Here is a 22,227-nt window from a genome sequence, read left to right as displayed (position 1 = left end):
TTATTAGCCAGTGTCCATAGAGGCACTGTCAGAGACAGCCTAGGCCTGTTGCACCCTGCTGGTGTCACCATATGGGACTAAGCCCCTGAGAACCATCCTGAACTAACATCCCTAAAGTACCGGCACTGCCCTGTTGATCTGTTTCACCACAGCTGTCAGCTTAGCACAACTAGACTGGGGCTTACACACACCCTGCCATTTAACAGTCATGCAAGGCAGTCCAACATGTTTAGTAATGTTTCCACTAGCATGACTCAAGCAAAATACTATGAAAACTCTATGAAAAGTGTAGAAATATATGTTATGCTGCTGCCATAAAGCCTGGCATCAAATATATTTTAAATAACCCACCAACTGTCTTGTGGTTTTATAACTAAACTCTTTACCAGTCAACCAAAACCACAGAACCCAGAATCAATCTGCAGGCCAGGCAGTCACAGTGATGCAGCCATTTGAGACGATGTACAACAGCTGCATGTACCACTCTGGCTTGTATTCTGGCTTGTCCTAGGCTTACTCAGTACTGTGTTAGTAAGGGCTTACTCTGTGCTTTCTGATACCTTTCGTCTCTCAGTGAGAACTGGCCTAGCACGCACACGTTCAACCCTGATGTATGTGGATTAAACAGCCGCCTTACTGGAGATTGCTTTTTTAAAATCTGGTGCCTGGTAAGTTAGTCACTCACTGATGATGGATGGATACCCGCTTCCTTTCGCTTCCGTTTCTCCCCCTCCTCCCTGTCTGTGTCAAATACCTTCTGAAGATTCCTGTACTAGAGCCACGTCCTGTTGTTGGCTAAATCACTACCAGCCACCCTAGCCGTCTCTGCTGTGCGTGTGTCGTTTTGATTATGAAAATTCTGGATCTGCTATGTTGTCTTGCCCACACATGCTGTCTATCATATGCACACAACAGCATTTCTAACCTGAGGCTGGTAGTCTCTTTTCAGATGAAAGAGCTGGCCTTGTTGTTTGTGCTGTTTGTCTCGTGGGTGGGTGTGTGCGTGCGTGCGCGTGGTTATGCGCACTAGCATGAATTTGCAAGCTGGATTGTGTCTGTGTAGAGGCGGCAAAGTGACTTGGCCTTGTTTTGTTTGTGTGTGAGGAAGAGGGTTGAGTTTCCTACTTTTATTGGGTTCCGTTAGCCAATAATAGTCGGCTTTTGGACGTTTTTTAAAATGATTATAAAAAAATATATATACATACATACATACTAGAGGTCGACTGATTAATCGGAATGGCCGATTTAATTAGGGCCGATTTCAAGTTTTCATAACAATCGGAAATCGGTATTTTTGGACACCGATTTGTCCGATTAAAAAAATAAATAATAATAATAATAATAATAATTAATAATAATAATAATAATAATATTTCATATATATTTTTTTACACCTTTATTTAACTAGGCAAGTCAGTTAAGAACACATTCTTATTTTCAATGACGGCCTAGGAACGGTGGGTTCAGGGGCAGAACGACAGATTTTTACCTTGTCAGCTCAGGGATTCGTTTTTGCAACCTTCCGGTTACTAGTCCAACGCTCTAACCACCTGCCTTACATTGCACTCCACGAGGAGCCTGCATGGCAGGCTGACTACCTGTTATGCGAGGGCAGCAAGAAGCCAAGGTAAGTTGCTAGCTAGCATTAAACTTATAAAAAACAATAAATATTCACAATCACTGGGTAACTACATGGTTGATGATATTACTAGTTTATCTAGCATGTCCTGCGTTGCAAATAATCGATGCGGTGCCTGTTAATTTCTCATCGAATCACAGCCTACTTAGCCAAACGGGTGATGATTTAGCACTGTCGTTGCACCTAACCATAAACATCAATGCCTTTCTTTAAAATCAATGCACAAGTATATATTTTTAAACCTGCATATTTAGTTAATATTGCCTGCTAACATGAATTTCTTATAATTAGGGAAATTGTGTCACTTCTCTTGTGTTCCGTGCAAGCAGTCAGGGTATATGCAGCAGTTTGGGCCGCCTGGCTCGTTGTGAAGTCCATTTATTCCTAACATAGACCGTAATTAATTTGCCAGAATTGTACATAATTATGACATAACATTGAAGGTTGTACAATGTAACAGCAATATTTAGACTTAGAGATGCCACTCGTTAGATAAAATACGGAACGGTTCCGTATTTCACTGAAAGAATAAACGTTTTGTTTTCAAAATGATAGTTTCCGGATTCGACCATTTTAATGACATACGGCTCGTATTTCTGTGTGTTATAATTAAGTCTATGATTTGATATTTGGTAGAGCACTTTCGTGCGTTTGCCAGCAGCTCTTCACAATGCTTCAAGCATTGAGCTGTTTATGACTTCAAGCCTATCAACTCCCGAGATTAGGCTGGTGTAACCAATGTGAAATGGCTAGCTAGTTAGCGGGGTGCACGCTAATAGCGTTTCAATCGGTGACGTCACTCGCTCTGAGACTTGGAGTAGTTGTTCCCCTTGCTCTGCAAGGGCCGCGGCTTTTGTGGAGCGATGGGTAACGATGCTTCGAGGATGGCTGTTGTCGATGTGTTCCTGGTTCGAGCCCAGGTAGGGGCGAGGAGAGGGATGGAAGCTATACTGTTATACTGGCAATACTAAAGTGCCTATAAGAACATCCAATAGCCAAAGGTATATGAAATACAAATGGTATAGAGAGAAATAGTCCTATAATAACTACAATCTAAAACTTCTTACCTGGGAATATTGAAGACTCATGTTAAAAGGAACCACCAGCTTTCATATGTTCTCATGTTCTGAGCAAGGAACTTAAACGTTAGCTTTTTTACATGGCACATATTGCACTTTTACTTTCTTCTCCAACACTTTGTTTTTGCATTATTTAAACCAAATTGAACATGTTTCATTATTTATTTGAGGCTAAATTGATTTTATTGATGTATTATATTAAGTTAAAGTAAGTGTTCATTCAGTATTGTTGTAATTGTCATTATTACATTTTTTTTTTTTTTTATCGGACGATTTAATCGGTATCGGCTTTTTTTGGTCCCCCAATAATCGGTATTGGCGTTGAAAAATCATAATCGGTCGACCTCTAATACATACATACAGTGCGTTCGGAAAGTATTCAGACTCCTTCCCTTTTTCGCACATTTTATGTTAGACTTATTTGAAAATGTATTAAATTATTTTTTTCCCTCATCAATCTACACACAATACCCCATAATGACAAAGTGAAAACAGGTTTCCAGGAATTTTAGCAAAACTATTAAAAATAAAAGACAGTATCGGAAAGTATTCAGACTTTACCCCATAATGACCAAGCGAAAACAGGGTTTTTGACATTTCTGAAAATGTATAATTTTTTAAAACTTATTTACATAATTATTCAGACCCTTTGCTATGAGAGTCGAAGTTGAGCTCAGGTGCATCCTGTTTCCATTGATCATCCTTGAGATGTTTATACAACTTTATCGTAGTCCACCTGGTAAATTAAATTGATTGGCCATGATTTGAAAAGGCACACATCTGTCTATGTAAGGTCCCACAGTTGACAGTGCATGTCAGAACAAAAACCAAGCCATGAGGTCGAAGGAATTGTCCTTAGAGCTCCGAGACAGGATTGTGTCGAGGCACAGATCTGGGGAAGGGTACCAAAAAATGTCTGCAGTATTCAAGGTCCCCAAGAACACAGTGCCCTCCATCATTCTTAAATTGAGGAAGTTGGAACCAAGACTCTTCCTAGAGCTGGTCGCCTGGCCAAACTGAGCAATCGGGGGAGAAGGGCCTTGGTCAGAGATGATCAAGAACCCGATGGTCACTCTGACAGAGCTCCTGTGTTCCTCTGTGGAGATGGGAAAACCTTCCAGAAGGACAACCATCTCTGCAGATCTCTTCAATCAGGCATTTCATGTTAGTTTCCAGGCAGAAGCCACTCTTCAGTAAAATGACAGCCCGCTTGTTTGCCAAAAGGTACCTGAAGACTCTCAAACCATGAGAAACAAGATTCTTTGGTCTGATGAAACCAAAATGAACTCTTTGGCCTGAATGCCAAGCATCATGTCTGGAGGAAACCTGGCACCATCCCTACAGTGAAGCATGACGGTCATGCTGTGGGGATGTTTTTCAGCGGCAGGGACTGGGAGACTAGTCAGGATCGGGGGGAAAGATGAACGGAGCAAAGTACAGAGCGATCCTTGATGAAAACCTGCTCCAGAGCGCTCAGGACCTCAGACTAGTGCGAAGGTTCACCTTCCAACAGGACAACGACCCTAAGCACACAGCCAAAACAACACAGGAGTGGCTTCGGGACAAGTCTCTGATTCTCTTTGAGTGGCCCAGCTAGAGCCGGACTTGAACCCAATCGAACATCTCTGGAGAGACCTGAAAATAGCTGTGCAAAATGCTCACCATCGTACCTGACAGAGCTTGAGAGAATCTGCAGAGAAGAATGGGAGAACTTCTCAAATGCAGGTGTGCTAAGCTTGTAGCATCATACCCAAGAATAATCAAGGCTGTAATCACTGCCAAAAGTGCTTCAACAAAGTATTGAGTAAAGGGTCTGAATACTTATGTAAATGTTTTTGATTTTTAATACATTAGCAAATGTTTTTGCTTTGTCATTATCGGGTATTGTGTGTCGATTGAGGCATTTAAAAAAAAAAAAAAAAAAAAAAAATGTAATCCATTTTAGAATAAGGCTGTAACGATGTGGGAAATGAGTCTGAATACTTTCCTTTCCTTGCATGGTATGTAAACAATTTTTTAAAATCGAAAAGCCGATTTCAAATAAAATTGGTGCCGGCCAATTGTCTGGGAGAAGACAATCACATTGCAAAATAATGCTTTTAGCTTATTCATTGATTGAAATATCAGTCAATGGAAATACATTTGATGGTCATGCTTATCGGTCTATAGGTTACTTTGTATCATTTAGTGGAATTAAATTGGCACGTGTGTACAGTATATTCGCTATGTGCAGTGCATTCGGAAATTATTCACACCCCTTGACTTTTTCCACATTTTGTTTTGATACAGCTTTATTCTAAAATTGATTACATTGTTTTTTAAATACATTTTAGAATAAGGCTGTAACGTAACAAAATGTGGAAAAAGTCAAGGGGTCTGAATACTTTCCAAATGCGCTGTATCTTATTTATCACACGTGCAAAGCATAGAGAGATACAAAGCCTTTGAGCAGAAAATCTGTCAGACATCGCGAGAGCTGCTTATACAGCATCTCAAACAGCAAAAGCATAGGCAACAGGAGGCATGCTTCATCAGCGCGTCATACACCTATGCATTTTGACAACATATTTTTAATTGATTAAAACCTGAAAGTTTACCACATATGAGGTATGTTTTACCTTGCTTCAAAGTAAGCTATCCACAATCTGACCATGTCCGTGGAGGCAATTATTCTACATCAACTTTCTTTCATTGTCCAGTAGCCAAAGGCGCAACCGTAGTCATATTAGCAACACATGCTAACGTTAGTTGTAGCATATTAGTTCTCCCCTCTTTCTAAATTTCGAATGGGTATTTTCATCTGTCACATGAAAGCGCTCGCATGTGCGGTGCACTTTTGACAACAGTTTTCCCGCTAATTGCATTATGGTTCGAACATTTTCGCTACTGCCTTGTGTGCATTGCTGTGTTTATAATGTGAAAAAATAGTTAATCAAAATGTTAAGCTAAATGTTCTTATCTGTTGCATCATACTCAATGCTTTTTAACTTGTTTTTATGTAGCCTATGCTTACTGGTTGTATGAATTTGCGATCAATTGTCCCAGAGTCTGTTTGGAATAGGCTATTTCTTTCTCAACAAGCTGACCAATAGAATAGGCCTAGGTTCATTTTTCTACTATGGGGACTATGGTAGATTGACATAGGTTAGTGATTTTGCTGTTGCTTACTCATCTTGTTGGCTCAGGAAAAGTCAATGTGGACAGTTATTGTAACATCTTCAAAGTGTGCAACATATTTCAATAAGATGGACCACACATGGTTGCATCCAGGTCTTGCATGGTCTAGTACATTTCTCAAATGTCCGGTAAATTTTAAAAGCTGCCGGTCAAATTTCCGGCACCACATTTTCCAAATGGAAACCCTTATTGGGTTACAGCGCCCAGTCATGGCAATCCTCCAGAGGCCTACTGCCTGCAACCCTGCCTGGGCAGCAGGTGGCACTAGGCCACAGCAAAAACATTCCTCCACCAGGCAACCCTGGACTGGAGGAAAGGCTGGTGCTGGCCACAGCCACTTTGGATTTATCAACACCTTTTAGCCTACTTTTTTAAAAACACTTATTTTACCAGTTTAGTTGACTGAGAACACAGTCTCATTTACAGTAACGACCTGGGGAATAGTTACAGGGGAGAGGGGATGATTAAGTGACCATGATGGTATGAGGGCCAGATTGGGAATTTAGCCAGGACACCAGGGTTAACACCTCTACTATAACAATAAGTGTCATGAGATCTTTAGTGACCACAGAGAGTCAGGACATTCGTTTAACGTCCCATCCGAAAGACAGCACCCTACACAGGGGAATGTCCCCAATCACTGCCCTGGGGCATTGGGATATATGTATTTTTTTTAGACCAGAGGAAAGGGTGCCTCCTACTGGCCCTCCAACACCACTTCCAGCAGCATCTGGTCTCCTATCCAGGGACTGACCAGGACCAACCCTGCTTCGCTTCAGAAGCAAGCCAGCAATGGGATGCAGGGTGGATTGGTGTAGATTTAAGGACATACCTGATTCAAAGCGTTAGGCCTGTGTTCATGCTGTTGCTTCCATGACCTAAACAGACTTTCTTTTGACAGTTTATTTGTATGCTTGCCCACTTTCTTTAGTTTGTGCTTCCAAACGTGATATTGATTTCTTCATGAGTGGTTTTGAAGCAGAGAGACATTGAAATGTTTGCAGGATTTTTTTTTTGAAATAAACTACAATTTGTAATCCCTGTTCAGGAGGCATGCAGGACTATAACTACCTGAATGGAAACTGCCTGGAGATCACCATGGAACTGAGCTGCTGTAAATTTCCCCTGGCCTCCGAGTTAAAGAAAGAGTGGGACAACAACAGGGAGTCACTCATTGCCTACCTGGAGCAGGTAGGCTTTCACAAGACACAGTGTCACACTCCAACTTTCAAACTATCATACACATCATTTCATTGCACATATGAATATCTGTAGTATTACTCTCTGGTTCTTACTACTGTACTCTATTTATTTTAATTGAAGAGATTTTTCTGTCTTGACATCCGTTTGCATTAGTTACTGAGTTCTGGGCAGCACTTAGTTATTTGAGCTTATTTTGTTCCCAGCTACTGAGGCAATAGAAACAGTGTTTGAGATCTCTTCTGACTTTATCCTGTTTTCTCCCAGGTTCACATTGGAGTAAGAGGCTATGTGAAGGAAGCTACCAATGGGACAGCTCTGCCTGATGTCAGGATCATGGTGGCAGGCATCAACCATAACCTGACCACGGCCCAGTTTGGTGACTACTACCGTCTGCTGCTCCCTGGGACATACAATGTCTCAGCTATAGCTACAGGGTAAGTACTGCTGGAGGTATGAGCTCCTCTATAGTTGCTACAGTAACTTTGCAGGCACAAGTTACTGTAGTCTTTAACAAAAGAAGCATACTCAACTCCTGATTTTAGTTCCTGTCTGTTTTCCTTAGAACTGATTTGTGTATGGTGTTTTCTTACAGGAAGTACATGTATATCTTAGAGCTTGTTACTGGTACTTAACCATGTTACCTGACACTTCCTGGTGAAATACATTTAAATTCACCTGGATGTAGATACACTGCTCTGCACAGGGGTTTTACTTAGTTTTTTTGCATTACTAAATGTTTATTTTAACTGCAACAAAATAAACATATTCAATGTCTGTCATAGGTACATGTCCATGACAGTAGTTGGGGTTCAAGTGGTGGAGGGCAAGGCCACCGAGCTCAATTTCACCCTGGCACCCCTGGGAAATGAACCCACAGGTGGCATAACCGTACCCTTTACCCCCACCACCACTACCACCGGCCCTATCACAACCTCTGACCCTGACTCCACCAGCATCGAGACCTCCAGCACCACCTCTGAGATGGGGACCTCTGGGGCCAACGAGAGCTCCACTCCCCAGGAGCACCAGCCCATCCAGCCACAGGACTTCCGCCATCACCATTACAATGACATGGAGCTGTTCCTACGCAGGTACTGTTATGTTTGCTTTATAGCCTTTGCAGTGAAGCATTTAAAATGTTATGCTAGCAAGTCTAGGCTACCTGGGGCGGCAGGTAGTCTAGTGGTTAGAGAGTTGGGCCAGTAACCGAAAGGTTGCTAGATCGAATCCCCAAGCTGACAAGGTGAAAATCTGTCGTTCTACCCCTGAATAAGGCAGTTAACACACTGTACCTAGGCCGTCATTGTAAATAAGAATTTGTTCTTAACGGACTTGCCTGTTAAATAAAATAAATACAAAAAGTAATATTAGGATGTTGGAGCTTGAATTAAATGTGAAAAAGCCTTGTTCTTTCAACACAACAGGTACAGCAATGGGTTCCATTCCATCGCTCATCTCTACTCCATTGGGAAGTCAGCAGAGGACCGTGAGCTCTACGTCATGGTGATATCAGACAACCCCACTGTCCATGAGCCAGGTATGGATGTGATTTGGTGTAGCTCCAGAAGAGACTATTAGCTCTAAAGCGAGGCCTTCAATCAATGGCTGTTTGTTTTATGATCTAACTTCTTACAGTAACTGGATTGTGTTCATACACTGAAATTCATAGCAGTTCTGCTGTTTTCTTCCTTAAGAAGATCCTGATATTATTGCTTCGGCCCAATTATCTAGCAGCTTCATAGCAAGATGGCGATGACAGACATGGCAGCTCTGCTTCTAGCTCCTAAGCAACTTTTCAGTATTACATTTTTCAGTTATTTCTTAAACTATTAGCCCAGAACGTTTTTTGTGTTAATACATAAAGCTGGAAATAGCTTTTGGATATCAGAGCGGCGGTAACTTACCAGCACTACGACCAGGAATACTTCTTTCCCGAATTGGATCCTTTGTTCGCAACCCCCAGGGCAATTGAACTTCTCCCAGAGGCTGCTCCAAGACTCCGCCGGCGGAGAAGAGGTATTCGGAGTGGACTTCTAGTCCGACTCAGGAGGCGGGCACACCATCCACCGCTTCCAATTATATTACTCACTAATGTTCGGTCTGTGGACAATAAAGTAGACAAGCTCAGGACGAGGATCTCCTTCCAGAGAGACATCAGGGACTGTAACATACTCTGTTTCATGGAATCATGGCTCCGGATATACTGTCCCCGTCCATACAGCCAGCTGGGTTCTCAGTACATAGCGCAGACAGGAATAAAGAACTCCGGGAAGAAGGGTGGTGTATGTTTCATGATTAACCACTCATGGTGATTGCGATAACGTACAGGAACTCAAGTCCTTTTGTTCACCCGACCTAGAATACCTCACAATCAAATACAGACCGTATTACCTCCCAAGAGAATTCTTTCGGTTATAGTCACAGCTGTGTATATTCCCCCTCAAGCCGATACCACAACGGCCCTCAAGGAACTACACTGGACATTATGTAAACTGGAAACCACATATCCTGAGGCCACATTTATTGTGGCTTGGGATTTTAACATAGAACTATAGGAGCATTTTCCTCAAATTTTCTATCAGCACATTGACTGTAGTACTCGCGCTGGGAAAATACTCAACCACTGCTATTCTCTCTTCCAGGATGCCTACAAGGTCCTCCCCCGCCCTCCCTTCAGCAAACCAGATCACAACTTTATTTTGCTCCTCCCTTCCTATAGGCAGGAACTCAAACAGGAAGTAACTGTGCTAAGGTCTATTCAACGCTGGTCTGACCAATCAGAATCCATGCTTCAATATTGTTTTGATCATGCGGACTGGGATATGTTCCGGGTAGCCTTGTATAATAACATTGATGTATACACATACAGTTGTTCCCACTGACTATTAAAACCTACCCAAACCATAAACTGTGGATAGATGGCAGCATTCGCGCTAAACTGAAAGCGTGAACCGCTGCATTTAACCATGGCAAGGTGACTGGGAATATGGTCGATACAAACAGTGAAGTTATTCCCTCCATAAGGCAATCAAACAGACAAAACGTCAGAACAAATACAAAGTGGAGTCACAATTCAACGGCTCAGACACGAGACGTGTGGGTCTACAGACAATCACGGATTACAAAGGGAAAACCAGCTACATCTCGCTTTGAGAATAACACGGTGCCATCGACGCGGCCTGCACTCTGTGGCCGACGTGAGTAAGACATTTAAGCGTGTTAACCCTCGCAAGGCTGCCGGCCCAGACGGCATCCCTAGCCACATCCTCAGAGCATGCGCAGACCAGCTGGCTCGAGTGTTTACGGACATATTCAATCTCTCCCTATCCCAGTCTGCTGTCTCCACTTGCTTCAAGATCTCCACCATGGTTCCTGTACCCAAGAAAGCAAAGGTAACTGAACTAAATGACTAGCACTCCGTAGCACTCACTTCTGTCATCAAGAAGTGCTTTGAGAGGCTAGTTAAGGATCATATCACCTCTACCTTACCTGACACTCTAGACCCACTATGATTTGCCTACCGCCCCAATAGATCCACAGAGATGCAATCGCCATTACACTGCCCTACAATACCTGGACAAGAGAAATACCTATGTAAGAATGCTGTTCATTGACTACAGCTCAGCGCTCAACACCATAGTACCCTCCAAGGTCGTCATCAAGCTCGGGGACCTGGGTCTGAACCCTCCCTGTGCAAATGGGTCCTGGACTTCCTGACTGGCCGCCCCCAGCTGGTGAACGTAGGAAACAACCTCCACTTCACTGATCCTCAACACAGGGGCCCCACAAGGGTGCGTACTCAGCCCCCTCCTGTACAGCCTGTTCACCTATGACACACGCCTCCAATTCCAATCATCAAGTTTGCAGACGACACAACCATAGTAGGCCTGATTACCAACAATGACAAGACAGCCTACAGGGAGGAGGTGAGGGCCCTGGTGGAGTGGTGCCAGGAAATTAACCTCTCCCTCAACGTTAACAAAGCGAAGGAGCTGATCGTGGACTTCAGGAAAAAGCAGGGGGCGCACGCCCTTATCCACATTGACGGGACCACAGTGGAGAAGGTGGAAAGCTTCAAGTTGATCGGCGTACACAGCACTGACGATCTGTCTGTGTAGGTGGACCATTTCAGTGTGGTGAAGAAGGCGCAACAGAGCCTCTTCAATTTGGCTTGGCCCCTCAGACCCTCAAACTTTTACAGATGCACAATTGAGAGCATCCTGTCAGGCTGTATCACCGCCTGGTACGGCAACTGCACCGCCTACAACCACAGGGCTCTCCAGTGGGTGGTGCGGTCTGCCCAACGCATCACCGGGGGCACACTGCCTACCCCCCAGTACACCTACAGCACCTGATGTCACAGGAAGGACAAAATGATCATCAAGGACATCAACCACCCGCGCCACTGCCTGTTCACCCCGCTACCATCCAGAATGCGAGGTCAGTACAGGTGGGACTGAGAGACTGCGAAACAGCTTCTATCAAGGCCATCTGACTGTTAAATAGCCATCACTAGCCGGCTGACACCCGGTTACTCAACCCTGCAGCTTAGAGGCTGCTGCCCTATATATACACTGCTCAAAAAAATAAAGGGAACACTAAAATAACACATCCTAGATCTGAATGAATGAAATATTCTTATTAAATACTTTTTTCTTTACATAGTTGAATGTGCTGACAACAAAATCACACACAAATTATCAATGGAAATCAAATTTATCAACCCATGGAGGTCTGGATTTGGAGTCACACTCAAATTTAAAGTGGAAAACCACACTACAGGCGGATCCAACTTTGATGTAATGTCCTTAAAACAAGTCAAAATGAAGCTCAGTAGTGTGTGTGGCCTCCACGTGCCTGTATGACCTCCCTACAACGCCTGGGCATGCTCCTGATGAGGTGGCGGATGGTCTCCTGAGGGATCTCCTCCCAGACCTGGACTAAAGCATCCGCCAACTCCTGGACAGTCTGTGGTGCAACGTGGCTTTGGTGGATGGAGCGAGACATGATGTCCCAGATGTGCTCAATTGGATTCAGGTCTGGGGAATGGGCGGGCCAGTCCATAGCATCAATGCCTTCCTCTTGCAGGAACTGCTGACACACTCCAGCCACATGAGGTCTAGCATTGTCTTGCATTAGGAGGAACCCAGGGCCAACCGCACCAGCATATGGTCTCACAAGTGGTCTGAGGATCTCATCTCGGTACCTAATGGCAGTCAGGCTACCTCTGGCGAGCACATGGAGGGCTGTGCGGCCCCCAAAGAAATGCCACCCCACACCATGACTGACCCACCGCCAAAACGGTCATGCTGGAGGATGTTGCAGGCAGCAGAACGTTCTCCACGGCGTCTCCAGACTCTGTCACGTCTGTCACATGTGCTCAGTGTGAACCTGCTTTCATCTGTGAAGAGCACAGGGCGCCAGTGGCGAATTTGCCAATCTTGGTGTTCTCTGGCAAATGCCAAACGTCCTGCACGGTGTTGGGCTGTAAGCACAACCCCCACCTGTGGACGTCGGGCCCTCATACCACCCTCATGGAGTCTGTTTCTGACCGTTTGAGCAGACACATGCACATTTGTGGCCTGCTGGAGGTCATTTTTCAGGGCTCTGGCAGTGCTCCTCCTTGCACAAAGGTGGAGGTAGCGGTCCTGCTGCTGGGTTGTTGCCCTCCTACGGCCCCCTCCACGTCTCCTGATGTACTGGCCTGTCTCCTGGTAGCGCCTCCATGCTCTGGACACTACGCTGACAGACACAGCAAACCTTCTTGCCACAGCTCGCATTGATGTGCCATCCTGGATGAGCTGCACTACCTGAGCCACTTGTGTGGGTTGTAGACTCCGTCTCATGCTACCACTAGAGTGAAAGCACCGCCAGCATTCAAAAGTGACCAAAACATCAGCCAGGAAGCATAGGAACTGAGAAGTGGTCTGTGGTCACCACCTGCAGAACCACTCCTTTATTGGGGGTGTCTTGCTAATTGCCTATAATTTCCACCTGTTGTCTATTCCATTTGCACAACAGCATGTGAAATTTATTGTCAATCAGTGTTGCTTCCTAAGTGGACAGTTTGATTTCACAGAAGTGTGATTGACTTGGAGTTACATTGTGTTGTTTAAGTGTTCCCTTTATTTTTTTGAGCAGTGTGTGTGTGTGTATATATATATATATATATATATATATATATATATATATAATATATGACATGGAATCACTGGTCACTTTAATAATGTTTACATACTCCTTAACTCATCTCATATTTACAGTTGAAGTCAGAAGTTTACATACACCTTTGCCAAATACATTTAAACTCAGTTTTTCACAATTCCTGACATTTAATCCTAGTAAAAATTCCCTGTTTTAGGTCAGTTAGGATCACCATTTTATTTTAAGAATGTGAAATGTCAGAATAATAGTAGAGAGAATGATTTCTTTCAGCTTTTATTTCATCACATTTCCAGTGGGTCTGAAGTTTACATTCACTCAATTAGTATTTGGTAGCATTGCCTTTAAATTGTTTAACTTGCGTCAAATGTTTCGGGTAGTCTTCCACAAGCTTCCCACAATAAGTTGGGTGAATTTTAGCCCATTCCTCCTGACAGAGCTGGTGTAACTGAGTGAGGTTTGTAGGCCTCCTTGCTCGCACACGCTTTTTCAGTTCTGCCCACAAATTGTCTATAGGATTGAGGTCAGGGCTTTGTGATGGCCACTTCAATACCATGACTTTGTTGTCCTTAAGCCATTTTTCCACAACTTTGGAAGTATGCTTAAGGTCATTGTTCATTTGGAAGACCCATTTATGACCAAGCTTTAACTTCCTGACTGATGTCTTGAGATGTTGCTTCAATATGTCCACATAATTATCCTCCCTCATGATGCCATCTATTTTGTGAAGTGCACCAGTCCCTCCTGCAGCAAAGCACCCCCACAACATGATGCTACTACCCCCGTGCTTCACGGTTGTAATGGTGTTCTTCACCTTGCAAGCATCCTCCTTTTTTCCTCCAAACATAACCATGGCCATTATGGCCAAACAGTTCTATTTTTGTTTTATCAGACCAGAGGACATTTATTCAAAAAGTACGATCTTTGTCCCCATGTGCAGTTGCAAACCGTAGTCTTGCTTTTTTATGGCAGTTTTGGAGCAATGGCTTCTTCCTTGCTGAGCGGCCTTTCAGGTTATGTCGATACTGTGGATATAGATACGTTTTACTGTGGATATAGATACTTTGTACCTGTTTCCTCCAGCATCTTCACAAGGTCCTTTGCTGTTGTTCTGGGATTGATTTGCACTTTTCGCACCAAAGTACGTTCATCTCTAAGAGACAGAACGCGTCTCCTTCCTGAGCGGTATGACGGCTGCGTGGTCCCATGGTGTGTATACTTGGGTACTATTGTTTGTACAGATGAACGTGGTACCTTCAGGCGTTTGGAAATTCCTCCCAAGGATGAACCTTACTTGTGGAGGTCTACCATTTTTTGTTTCTGAGGTCTTGGCTGATTTCTTTTGATTTTCCCGTGATGTCAAGCAAAGAGGCACTGAGTTTGAAGTTAGGCCTTGAAATACATCCACAGGTACACCTCCAATTGACTCAGGCTAATTGACATCATTTATCAGAAGCTTCTAAAGCCATGACATTTTCTGGAATTTTCCCAAGCTGTTTAAAGGCACAGTCAATTTAGTGTATGTAAACTTCTGACCCACTGTAATTGTGATACAGTGAAATAATCTGTCTGTAAACAATTGTTGGAGAAATTACTTGTGTCATGCACAAAGTAGATGTCCTAACCGACTTGCCAAAACTATAGTTTGTTAACAAGAAATGTGTGGAGTGGTTGAAAAACTAGTTTTAATGACTCCAACCTAAGTGTATGTAAACTTCCGACTTCAACTATATACTGTATTCTATTCTACTGTATTTTTGTCAATGCCACGCCAACATTGCTTGTCCTAATATTTATATTTTTCTCAATTTGATTATTTTACTTTTAATGTGTGTATTGTTGTGAATTGTTAGATACTACTGCACCAACAATAACATCTGCTAAATATGTGTATGTGACCAATAAAATTTGATTTGATATCCTTTTGAATGTGGTGTACTCACTCGTATCAGCAGGCCCATTACAGCATTGTGTGTCTTCAATATTTAGTGGCACTGCAAGGATAAGGAGGGTTTTAAAATGATAGGAGTGCTTTAGTTTAATTGAGTGTGAATTTGTTCAGGAGACTTCCGCCCTCATTCTCTCTCAACCGACTCTGCCCTACTTCTCTTTTAATAGCACTCAAACACTTTTTGTATTTATTTTCCCCGCTCTTTTCTCCCCTCTGCTTCAGGTGAACCAGAGTTCAAGTACATAGCTAACATGCACGGAAATGAGGTGGTGGGACGCGAGCTACTCCTCAACCTTATTGAGTACCTGTGCCGTAACTATGGCAGCGACCCTGAGGTCACCCAGTTGGTCAACACGACTCGGATACACATTATGCCTTCCATGAACCCAGATGGTTATGAGATCGCCAGGGAGGGTAAGAGAGGAACGTGTATGTGTGGGGGGTCTATTTGTGAAAATGTTGCTTGTACACATGCCAGATGAAGAAAAATGCAGTGTAGGTCTAAAAGAAGGTATTTAACATGATTAGCGGTAGCAAGAAGTCAGTGGTTCCCAAACTGTTTTCTTAAGGAACTCGGTCCGGCTTTCAACTTACTCGAGAGTTGTAATAGTAGAATGCACCAGGTGCAATTTTGAGGTCGGGTAGTGCATCATCAGTTCCTCTTGTCATGTCAGTCATTGCATACCTTAGAGAGCCATTTATAACTTGCAAGAAATGTCCTGATCAACTAGCGCATGTCAGCAAAAACATTTTAGGTAGGTTTTTTACCCCATAGATTTTGTTGTATTGTTTGAGTCACTAAAATATCACAGGAATACGCATTAGACATGGCGAATTTGTATAGAATTTTAAGAAAACTGTCTGGCTGTGAACAAAAACAAGTGTTCAGACCCAAATAGCTTGAGTATGCTAACATAAACTATCTGTATGTCAAGTGTCAGACTGAGACCTTGAAATACTTCTGAATGGAATTTCTTCTCTTTTGCTGCCTAGCTTCCTTATTTGCCCTGTAGATTTTCTCACATTTCCTCTTACATAGGTCTAGTTTTAGCTCAGCTAGTTGTGCTGGTGTTTTCCCCAGCACTTTATAAACAGGAAGTTGATCACTGGGGAAATATTTAAGGTGGAACTACCCTATTATTAAAAGAAGCCATGGAAATATGTGTTCTGCTACCTGGGTACTGTGACATGAGAATGATCCGTTTCTGTTGTCTTTGTATAATGGATTGAGATATAGGTATCATGTATTTGTATTGTTTTCTGTTCATTTTCTCTGGCAGGTGATGTCAGAGGGTACACGGGACGCAACAACAGTAACAACTTTGACCTGAACCGTAACTTCCCTGACCAGTTTACTACCATCACTGAACCCAGGCAGCCAGAGACCATCGCTGTGATGAACTGGCTCAAGAGTAATCCCTTTGTGCTCTCAGCCAACCTACATGGAGGTAAGCCCTAAGCCCCCCCATTTTTCAATGTTTATAAAAATTGTATGTTGGCCTGCCACCAACATATTGGCCCACTTTTGGGGGACAGCTTTATAATTTTAGTAATATACTGTATTCTCATTGAATATTTCCTCTCTGCCCACCACAGGGTCATTGGTGGTCAACTACCCATATGATGATGACAAGCAGGGACGTACGGAGTACAGCAAGTGTCCTGATGACAAGGTCTTTAAACAAGTGGCCAGAGCCTACTCTCAGGTCAGTGGACTTCAACACACAATTTTGGTCCTTATATCAGTCCATTTAATGTAACTTTTTAATGAATACATTTATACAGTTGTAAACTATTTTAATTCTGTTAATAAAACCACTGGACAGTTAGAAGATACGTTGATACGTTTACTGTTTCATTTCTGATGTTTTTATTGCATTCCATTTGCCCTGTGTGTGTGTGTGTGTGTCCAGGAAAACGCTCTCATGCACAAAGGACACCCTTGTGAGGACCTTTACCGATCAGAGTTCTTTGAGGACGGCATCACCAACGGCGCCAACTGGTACAATGTTCCCGGTACGTGCCCTCCCATTCCAATTCACATACTGTGAGGAACAATTTGTATGTCTGCGCACCTGTGTATCTGACTTCTCTTTGTGTTTACTTGCCAGGTGGGATGCAGGACTGGAACTACCTGAACACTAACTGTTTTGAGGTGACCATAGAGTTGGGTTGTGTGAAGTACCCTAAGGCCCAGCAACTGCCTTTGTACTGGGACCAGAACCGTAGAGCCTTACTGCAGTACATCCAGCAGGTCAGCATACTTACATGCTTCACACACTCTCTCTCTCTCTCTCAATTATTATTATTTAAAAAAATGTATGTGTATATTCTTTCCCTCTAAATGTCTTACCTACTTATTTTGTCTCAAATGCACCAACTTGTATTTGAGGTATTCATTGTGTGTGTGCCTCTGTAGGTCCACAGAGGCGTGAAGGGCATGGTGATAGACATTAAAGATGGTACAGGCATCCCTAATGCCACCATCACGGTGGAAGAGATCGATCATCAAATCACAACCAACCTAGCTGGAGACTACTGGAGACTTCTGGTCCCTGGAACGTACCACCTCACCGCCTCCGCACAGGGGTGAGAGACAGGACCGTAGTAGTAACTGAGATAAATTTGAGGGTTTGTTTAAAATGTAGACCCAAGACCGGTCCAAAAAAACCTGTTTATCTGCAGGGTAACCACACACTAACCCATAGAAACAGAACAACTAGAATGAATGACCTCTATGGCCTAACCCTTTCTCCCCGTCTTCTCAGGTATAACTCAGTAAAGATCTATGCCACAGTGCAAGAGGAGGGGGTGGAGCTGGTAGACTTCCGGCTGACACGGGTGCGTTCTGATCCCAACGGCCAGGCCCCGATGGACCCCAGGGCCACCCAAGACCCTGCAGAGGAGGTGTTCCAGAGCTTCATTAAGGACCTGTCTCTGGGCCAGGGGCTGGAGCAGCTGGTTCAGAGCACCGTCACAGAGAGCAGCTTCAGATACAGACGCTACAAAGAGCTGTCAGAGTTCCTGAGGGGTTTAACGTTCAACTTCCCCAAGATCACCTCCCTGCATAGGTAGGCCTGAGTTATGACCCCTGACCTCTAAACCCTAACCTGACAACTAACCTCTAAACCTCAACTTTCCCAAGAGGAACTCCCTGCACAAGTAGGCCTGAGTTATAACCTCTGACCTCCTAGCTAAACGCATAAAATGTCACCTCCCTGCATAGTAAACTCTGACCTCTAACCCCTAGTGTAACTGCACTTAATCAAAATAATTTATCTTGTCATGTAAAAAATAAATAATGTATATGTATTGTCACATACACCAGATAGGTGCTTTGAAATGTATTGTTTTACAGAGTCTGCCGTAGTAGTACGGCGCCCATGGAGCAAATTAGGGTTAAGTGCCTTGATCAAGGGCACATCGACAGATTTTTCACCTTGTTGGCTTGGGTATTCGAACCAGCGACCTTTCGGTTACTGGCCTAACGCTCTGAACCACTAGGCTACCAGCCACCCTGTACTTCTAATGGCTAACCTCAAAACCTCTCCAAATGGTTTGAATTACGGTCTACGTCTCTTTGCAGAAGAGTCTGCTAGGTGACCATATTCCATATTATCTACAGTGGAACTGATAATAACATGCATTTTTCTGTGTAGTTTGGGCCAGAGTGTGGAGTACAGGACCATCTGGGCCTTGGAGATCTCCAACAAACCAGACGAGCCTGAAACGGCCGAGCCCAAGATCCGCTTGGTGGGAGGTATCCATGGCAACGCCCCTGTGGGCACAGAGCTGCTGCTGGAGTTCGCTGCCTTCCTCTGCATCAACTACGGCAAGAACCCCACCATCACCAGGGTGAGATTTTAACTGAGATGGTTTTACTACACCAATCATAACTACGTTACCTAGTGAAATTATTCACACCCTTGCACAGTTGTGTTGCCTAGAAATGGCTAAATATTCATCATGTGGATTTCTTGATCTACCACACTTTCTAAAAAGTTTAGAGATGTTGTAAAATACAAAAGCTCCCATTTAAATATCACTGATGTCCTGTTCTACCCATAATTCCTCTCTATCCTTCTCCCTCTTCTCCTCTCCACAGCTGATAAATGAGACGCGGATCGTCATCCTTCCCTCCATCAACCCAGATGGACGAGAGCTGGCCAGAGAGAAACAGTGCACCTCTACTGTGGGCATGACCAACACACACGGGAAAGATCTGGACACTGACTTCTTCGGTCAGTACCTGCTGTTGTTTGTGTATAGACAGATGTTTTGTGTGTGTATGCTTGCATGCCCTTATATGTCTGATGGTGTCCTGTCTGTGTGTGCTGCTGTTGTAGGTAATGCCTCCCAGCGCCTGGTGGAGGCTCAGCCAGAGACCAGGGCAGTGATGGACCTGATCTTAGAGAGGGGCTTCACACTCTCTGTAGCCCTGGATGGAGGCTCCCTGTTGGCCACTTACCCCTACGACAAGCCTGTACAGCCAGGTAGGACCATAGGGCTCCAAATAGAATACTTTAGTGGGAAAACTATAAGATAAATAGTTAACTAATAGTGTACTTTTTTTCAGTTGAAAATGAGGAAACTCTGAAGTACCTGGCCAATGTTTACGCCAGAAACCATCCCAAGATGCACCTGGGGGATACAGGATGTCCAAGCAATGACCAAAGTATGTACCAACAGCACCACAAATAGATCACTGTGACCTATAGACTGTATAGTGAATTAAAAGGAAGTGGTGAATTGGAAAAGAAGATGGATAGCTTCTATATATCTATTGACGCCTCTGTTTCAGCCTCCTCTTCTCTTCTCTCCTCAGTGGGTAACATCCCAGATGGAGTACTCAGGGCAGCAGAGAGACAAAGTCACATGGGCAGCATGAAGGTATGTTCCATCAATCCCTGCTTCTTAATGCTATCTAATGCTATACCTCTCTCAGGAGGAGGGTTGTTCTGACACCCCGGACCCAAAGAGGCATCTGCTGGTTGAGTCCTGGAACGACAGGACTATTTATTGGTCACCAATATGCCTCTTCTGATCTGTGTGTATGTCTGTGTTCCAGGACTTCAGTGTGGACTTTGGCCACTGTCCAGAGATCACGGTGTATACAGGCTGCTGTCTGTTCCCCCCGGCCGTGCAGCTGGCCACGCTGTGGGCTGAGAACAGGAAGGCACTGCTTAGCATGCTGGTGGAGGTCAGTAATACCCTTGATCTCAGACCTTGGCTCATGTGATACAAATGCATTAAATAAGTTCACAAATGCGTTGATAAGAGTTATTGAGTGTGTTTGATAATAATTAATTAATGCATTTCGGCACTCCGATTTGGTTACTTATCAAACGCATTTGTCAAACGCAGTTGGGGCGGCAGGTAGCCTAGTGGTTAGAGCATTGTGCCAGTAACTGAAAGGTTGCTGGATCGAATCCCCATGCCAACAAGGTCTATCTTGGTTTAGTTATAAAATCTTTGCTAGAGTGTGTACTTGTACTGCACATCAAGCTGCCTTACGCTACAGTAACAGGATATAGGCTCCTGCACTATCGGCCGTTCTGGCTCGGACATGGCTACTTACTTTTTGTTCTGTGTACTTTACATTCAATCTGTGTTTCGTCTGTCTCCCAGGTCCATAAAGGTGTGCGTGGCGTGGTAAAGGATAAGAGTGGGAAGCCCATCGTGGGGGCCATGATAGTGTTGAACGGGGGTGTGAGGGTGTTCACTGCAGAGGGAGGCTACTTCCATGCTCTTCTGGCACCAGGAAACCACAACATAGAGGCTGTGGCTGATGGCTACCAGCAACAACGGCAGGAGGTGGTTGTGTCGTCATATGAAGCCGCCAGCTCCATCATCATTGAGTTTGACATGGACAACCGTATTTTTGGCCTGCCCCGGGAGTTTGTTGTGGCTACTGCAGGTAAGCATGAGGAGAAATGGTTTTTGTGGAGATGTTACCTTTTATGTAATGTTGCCAGATGACTGCAGACAATTAAATTTTTTTGACATTTTTGTCATTTAGCAGACGCTGTTATTATAGGAGCAATTAGGGTAACGTGCTTTTCTCAAGGGCACATCCACAGATTTTTCATTGTAGGGAGTATAACAAGGTGAATAAGTTAAATGCTGTAGGTTTTTAGGACACGTTTGTTTTGTGCCATGGTCTGAGAGTCCTTTAGGTGCCTTTTGGCAAACTCCAAGTGGGCTGTCATACTCACTGTCATAAGTATTCAGACCCTTTGGTATGAGACTCAAAATTGACCTCCGATGCATCCTGTTTCCATTGATCATCCTTGAGATGTTTCTACAACTTGATTGGAGTCCACCTGGTAGTAAATTCAATTAATTGGACATGATTTGGAAAGGCACATACCTGTCTATATAAGTTCCCACAGTTAACAGTGCATGTCAGAGCAAAACCAAGCCATGAAGTCAAAGGAATTGTCCGTAGAGCTCCGAGACAGGGTTGTGTCGAGGTACAGATCTCAGGAAGGGTACCCCAACATTTCTGCTGCATTAAATGTCCCAGCATTAAATGTCCCCAAGAACACAGTGGCCTCCATCATTCTTAAATGGAAGACGTTTTGAACCAACAAGACTCTTCCTAGAGCTGGTCGCCCGGCCAATCTGAGCAATCGGGGGAGAAGGGCCTTGGTCAGGGAGGTGACCAAGAACCCGATGGTCACTCTGCCAGAGTTCCTCTGTGGAGATGGGAGAACCTTCCAAAAGGACAACCATCTCTGGAGCACTCCACCAATTAGGCCTTTATGGTAGAATGGCCAGACAGAAGCCACTCCTCAGTAAAAGGGACATGACCGCATGTTTGGAGTTTACCAAAGGCACCTAAAGACTCTCAGACCATGAGCAACAATATTCTCTGTTCTGATGAAACCAAGATTGAACTCTTGGGCCTGAATGTCAAGCGTCATGTCTGGAGGAAACCTGGCACCATCCCTACGGTGAAGCATGGTGGTGGCAGCATCATGCTGTGGCTAAGGTTCACCTTCCAATAGGACAAC

The 22,227-nt window shown here is 44.0% G+C and overlaps 1 protein-coding gene across 1 annotated transcript in view; it reads left to right on the top strand.

The window, feature by feature from the left end:
- LOC120018231 (carboxypeptidase D-like) overlaps window positions 1-22,227 on the top strand; it is a 36,653-nt gene that overhangs the window by 11,245 nt on the left and 3,181 nt on the right. Inside the window, exons 3-20 of the mRNA XM_038961311.1 lie at window positions 6,944-7,086; window positions 7,363-7,532; window positions 7,881-8,189; window positions 8,523-8,635; window positions 15,434-15,625; window positions 16,492-16,659; window positions 16,808-16,917; window positions 17,125-17,227; window positions 17,323-17,465; window positions 17,631-17,800; window positions 17,980-18,282; window positions 18,871-19,066; window positions 19,317-19,452; window positions 19,558-19,704; window positions 19,788-19,886; window positions 20,037-20,101; window positions 20,280-20,411; window positions 20,840-21,128. Coding sequence (XP_038817239.1) covers window positions 6,944-7,086; window positions 7,363-7,532; window positions 7,881-8,189; window positions 8,523-8,635; window positions 15,434-15,625; window positions 16,492-16,659; window positions 16,808-16,917; window positions 17,125-17,227; window positions 17,323-17,465; window positions 17,631-17,800; window positions 17,980-18,282; window positions 18,871-19,066; window positions 19,317-19,452; window positions 19,558-19,704; window positions 19,788-19,886; window positions 20,037-20,101; window positions 20,280-20,411; window positions 20,840-21,128 — 2,988 coding nt within the window. The remainder of the gene's footprint in view (window positions 1-6,943; window positions 7,087-7,362; window positions 7,533-7,880; window positions 8,190-8,522; window positions 8,636-15,433; window positions 15,626-16,491; window positions 16,660-16,807; window positions 16,918-17,124; window positions 17,228-17,322; window positions 17,466-17,630; window positions 17,801-17,979; window positions 18,283-18,870; window positions 19,067-19,316; window positions 19,453-19,557; window positions 19,705-19,787; window positions 19,887-20,036; window positions 20,102-20,279; window positions 20,412-20,839; window positions 21,129-22,227) is intronic.

The sequence above is a fragment of the Salvelinus namaycush genome, chromosome 23 (genome assembly GCF_016432855.1).
Source record: "Salvelinus namaycush isolate Seneca chromosome 23, SaNama_1.0, whole genome shotgun sequence".
NCBI classification, from domain to species: domain Eukaryota; kingdom Metazoa; phylum Chordata; class Actinopteri; order Salmoniformes; family Salmonidae; genus Salvelinus; species Salvelinus namaycush.
The sequence above is the reverse complement of the archived record's forward strand: the minus strand, read 5'-3'. Positions and strand labels throughout refer to the sequence as shown.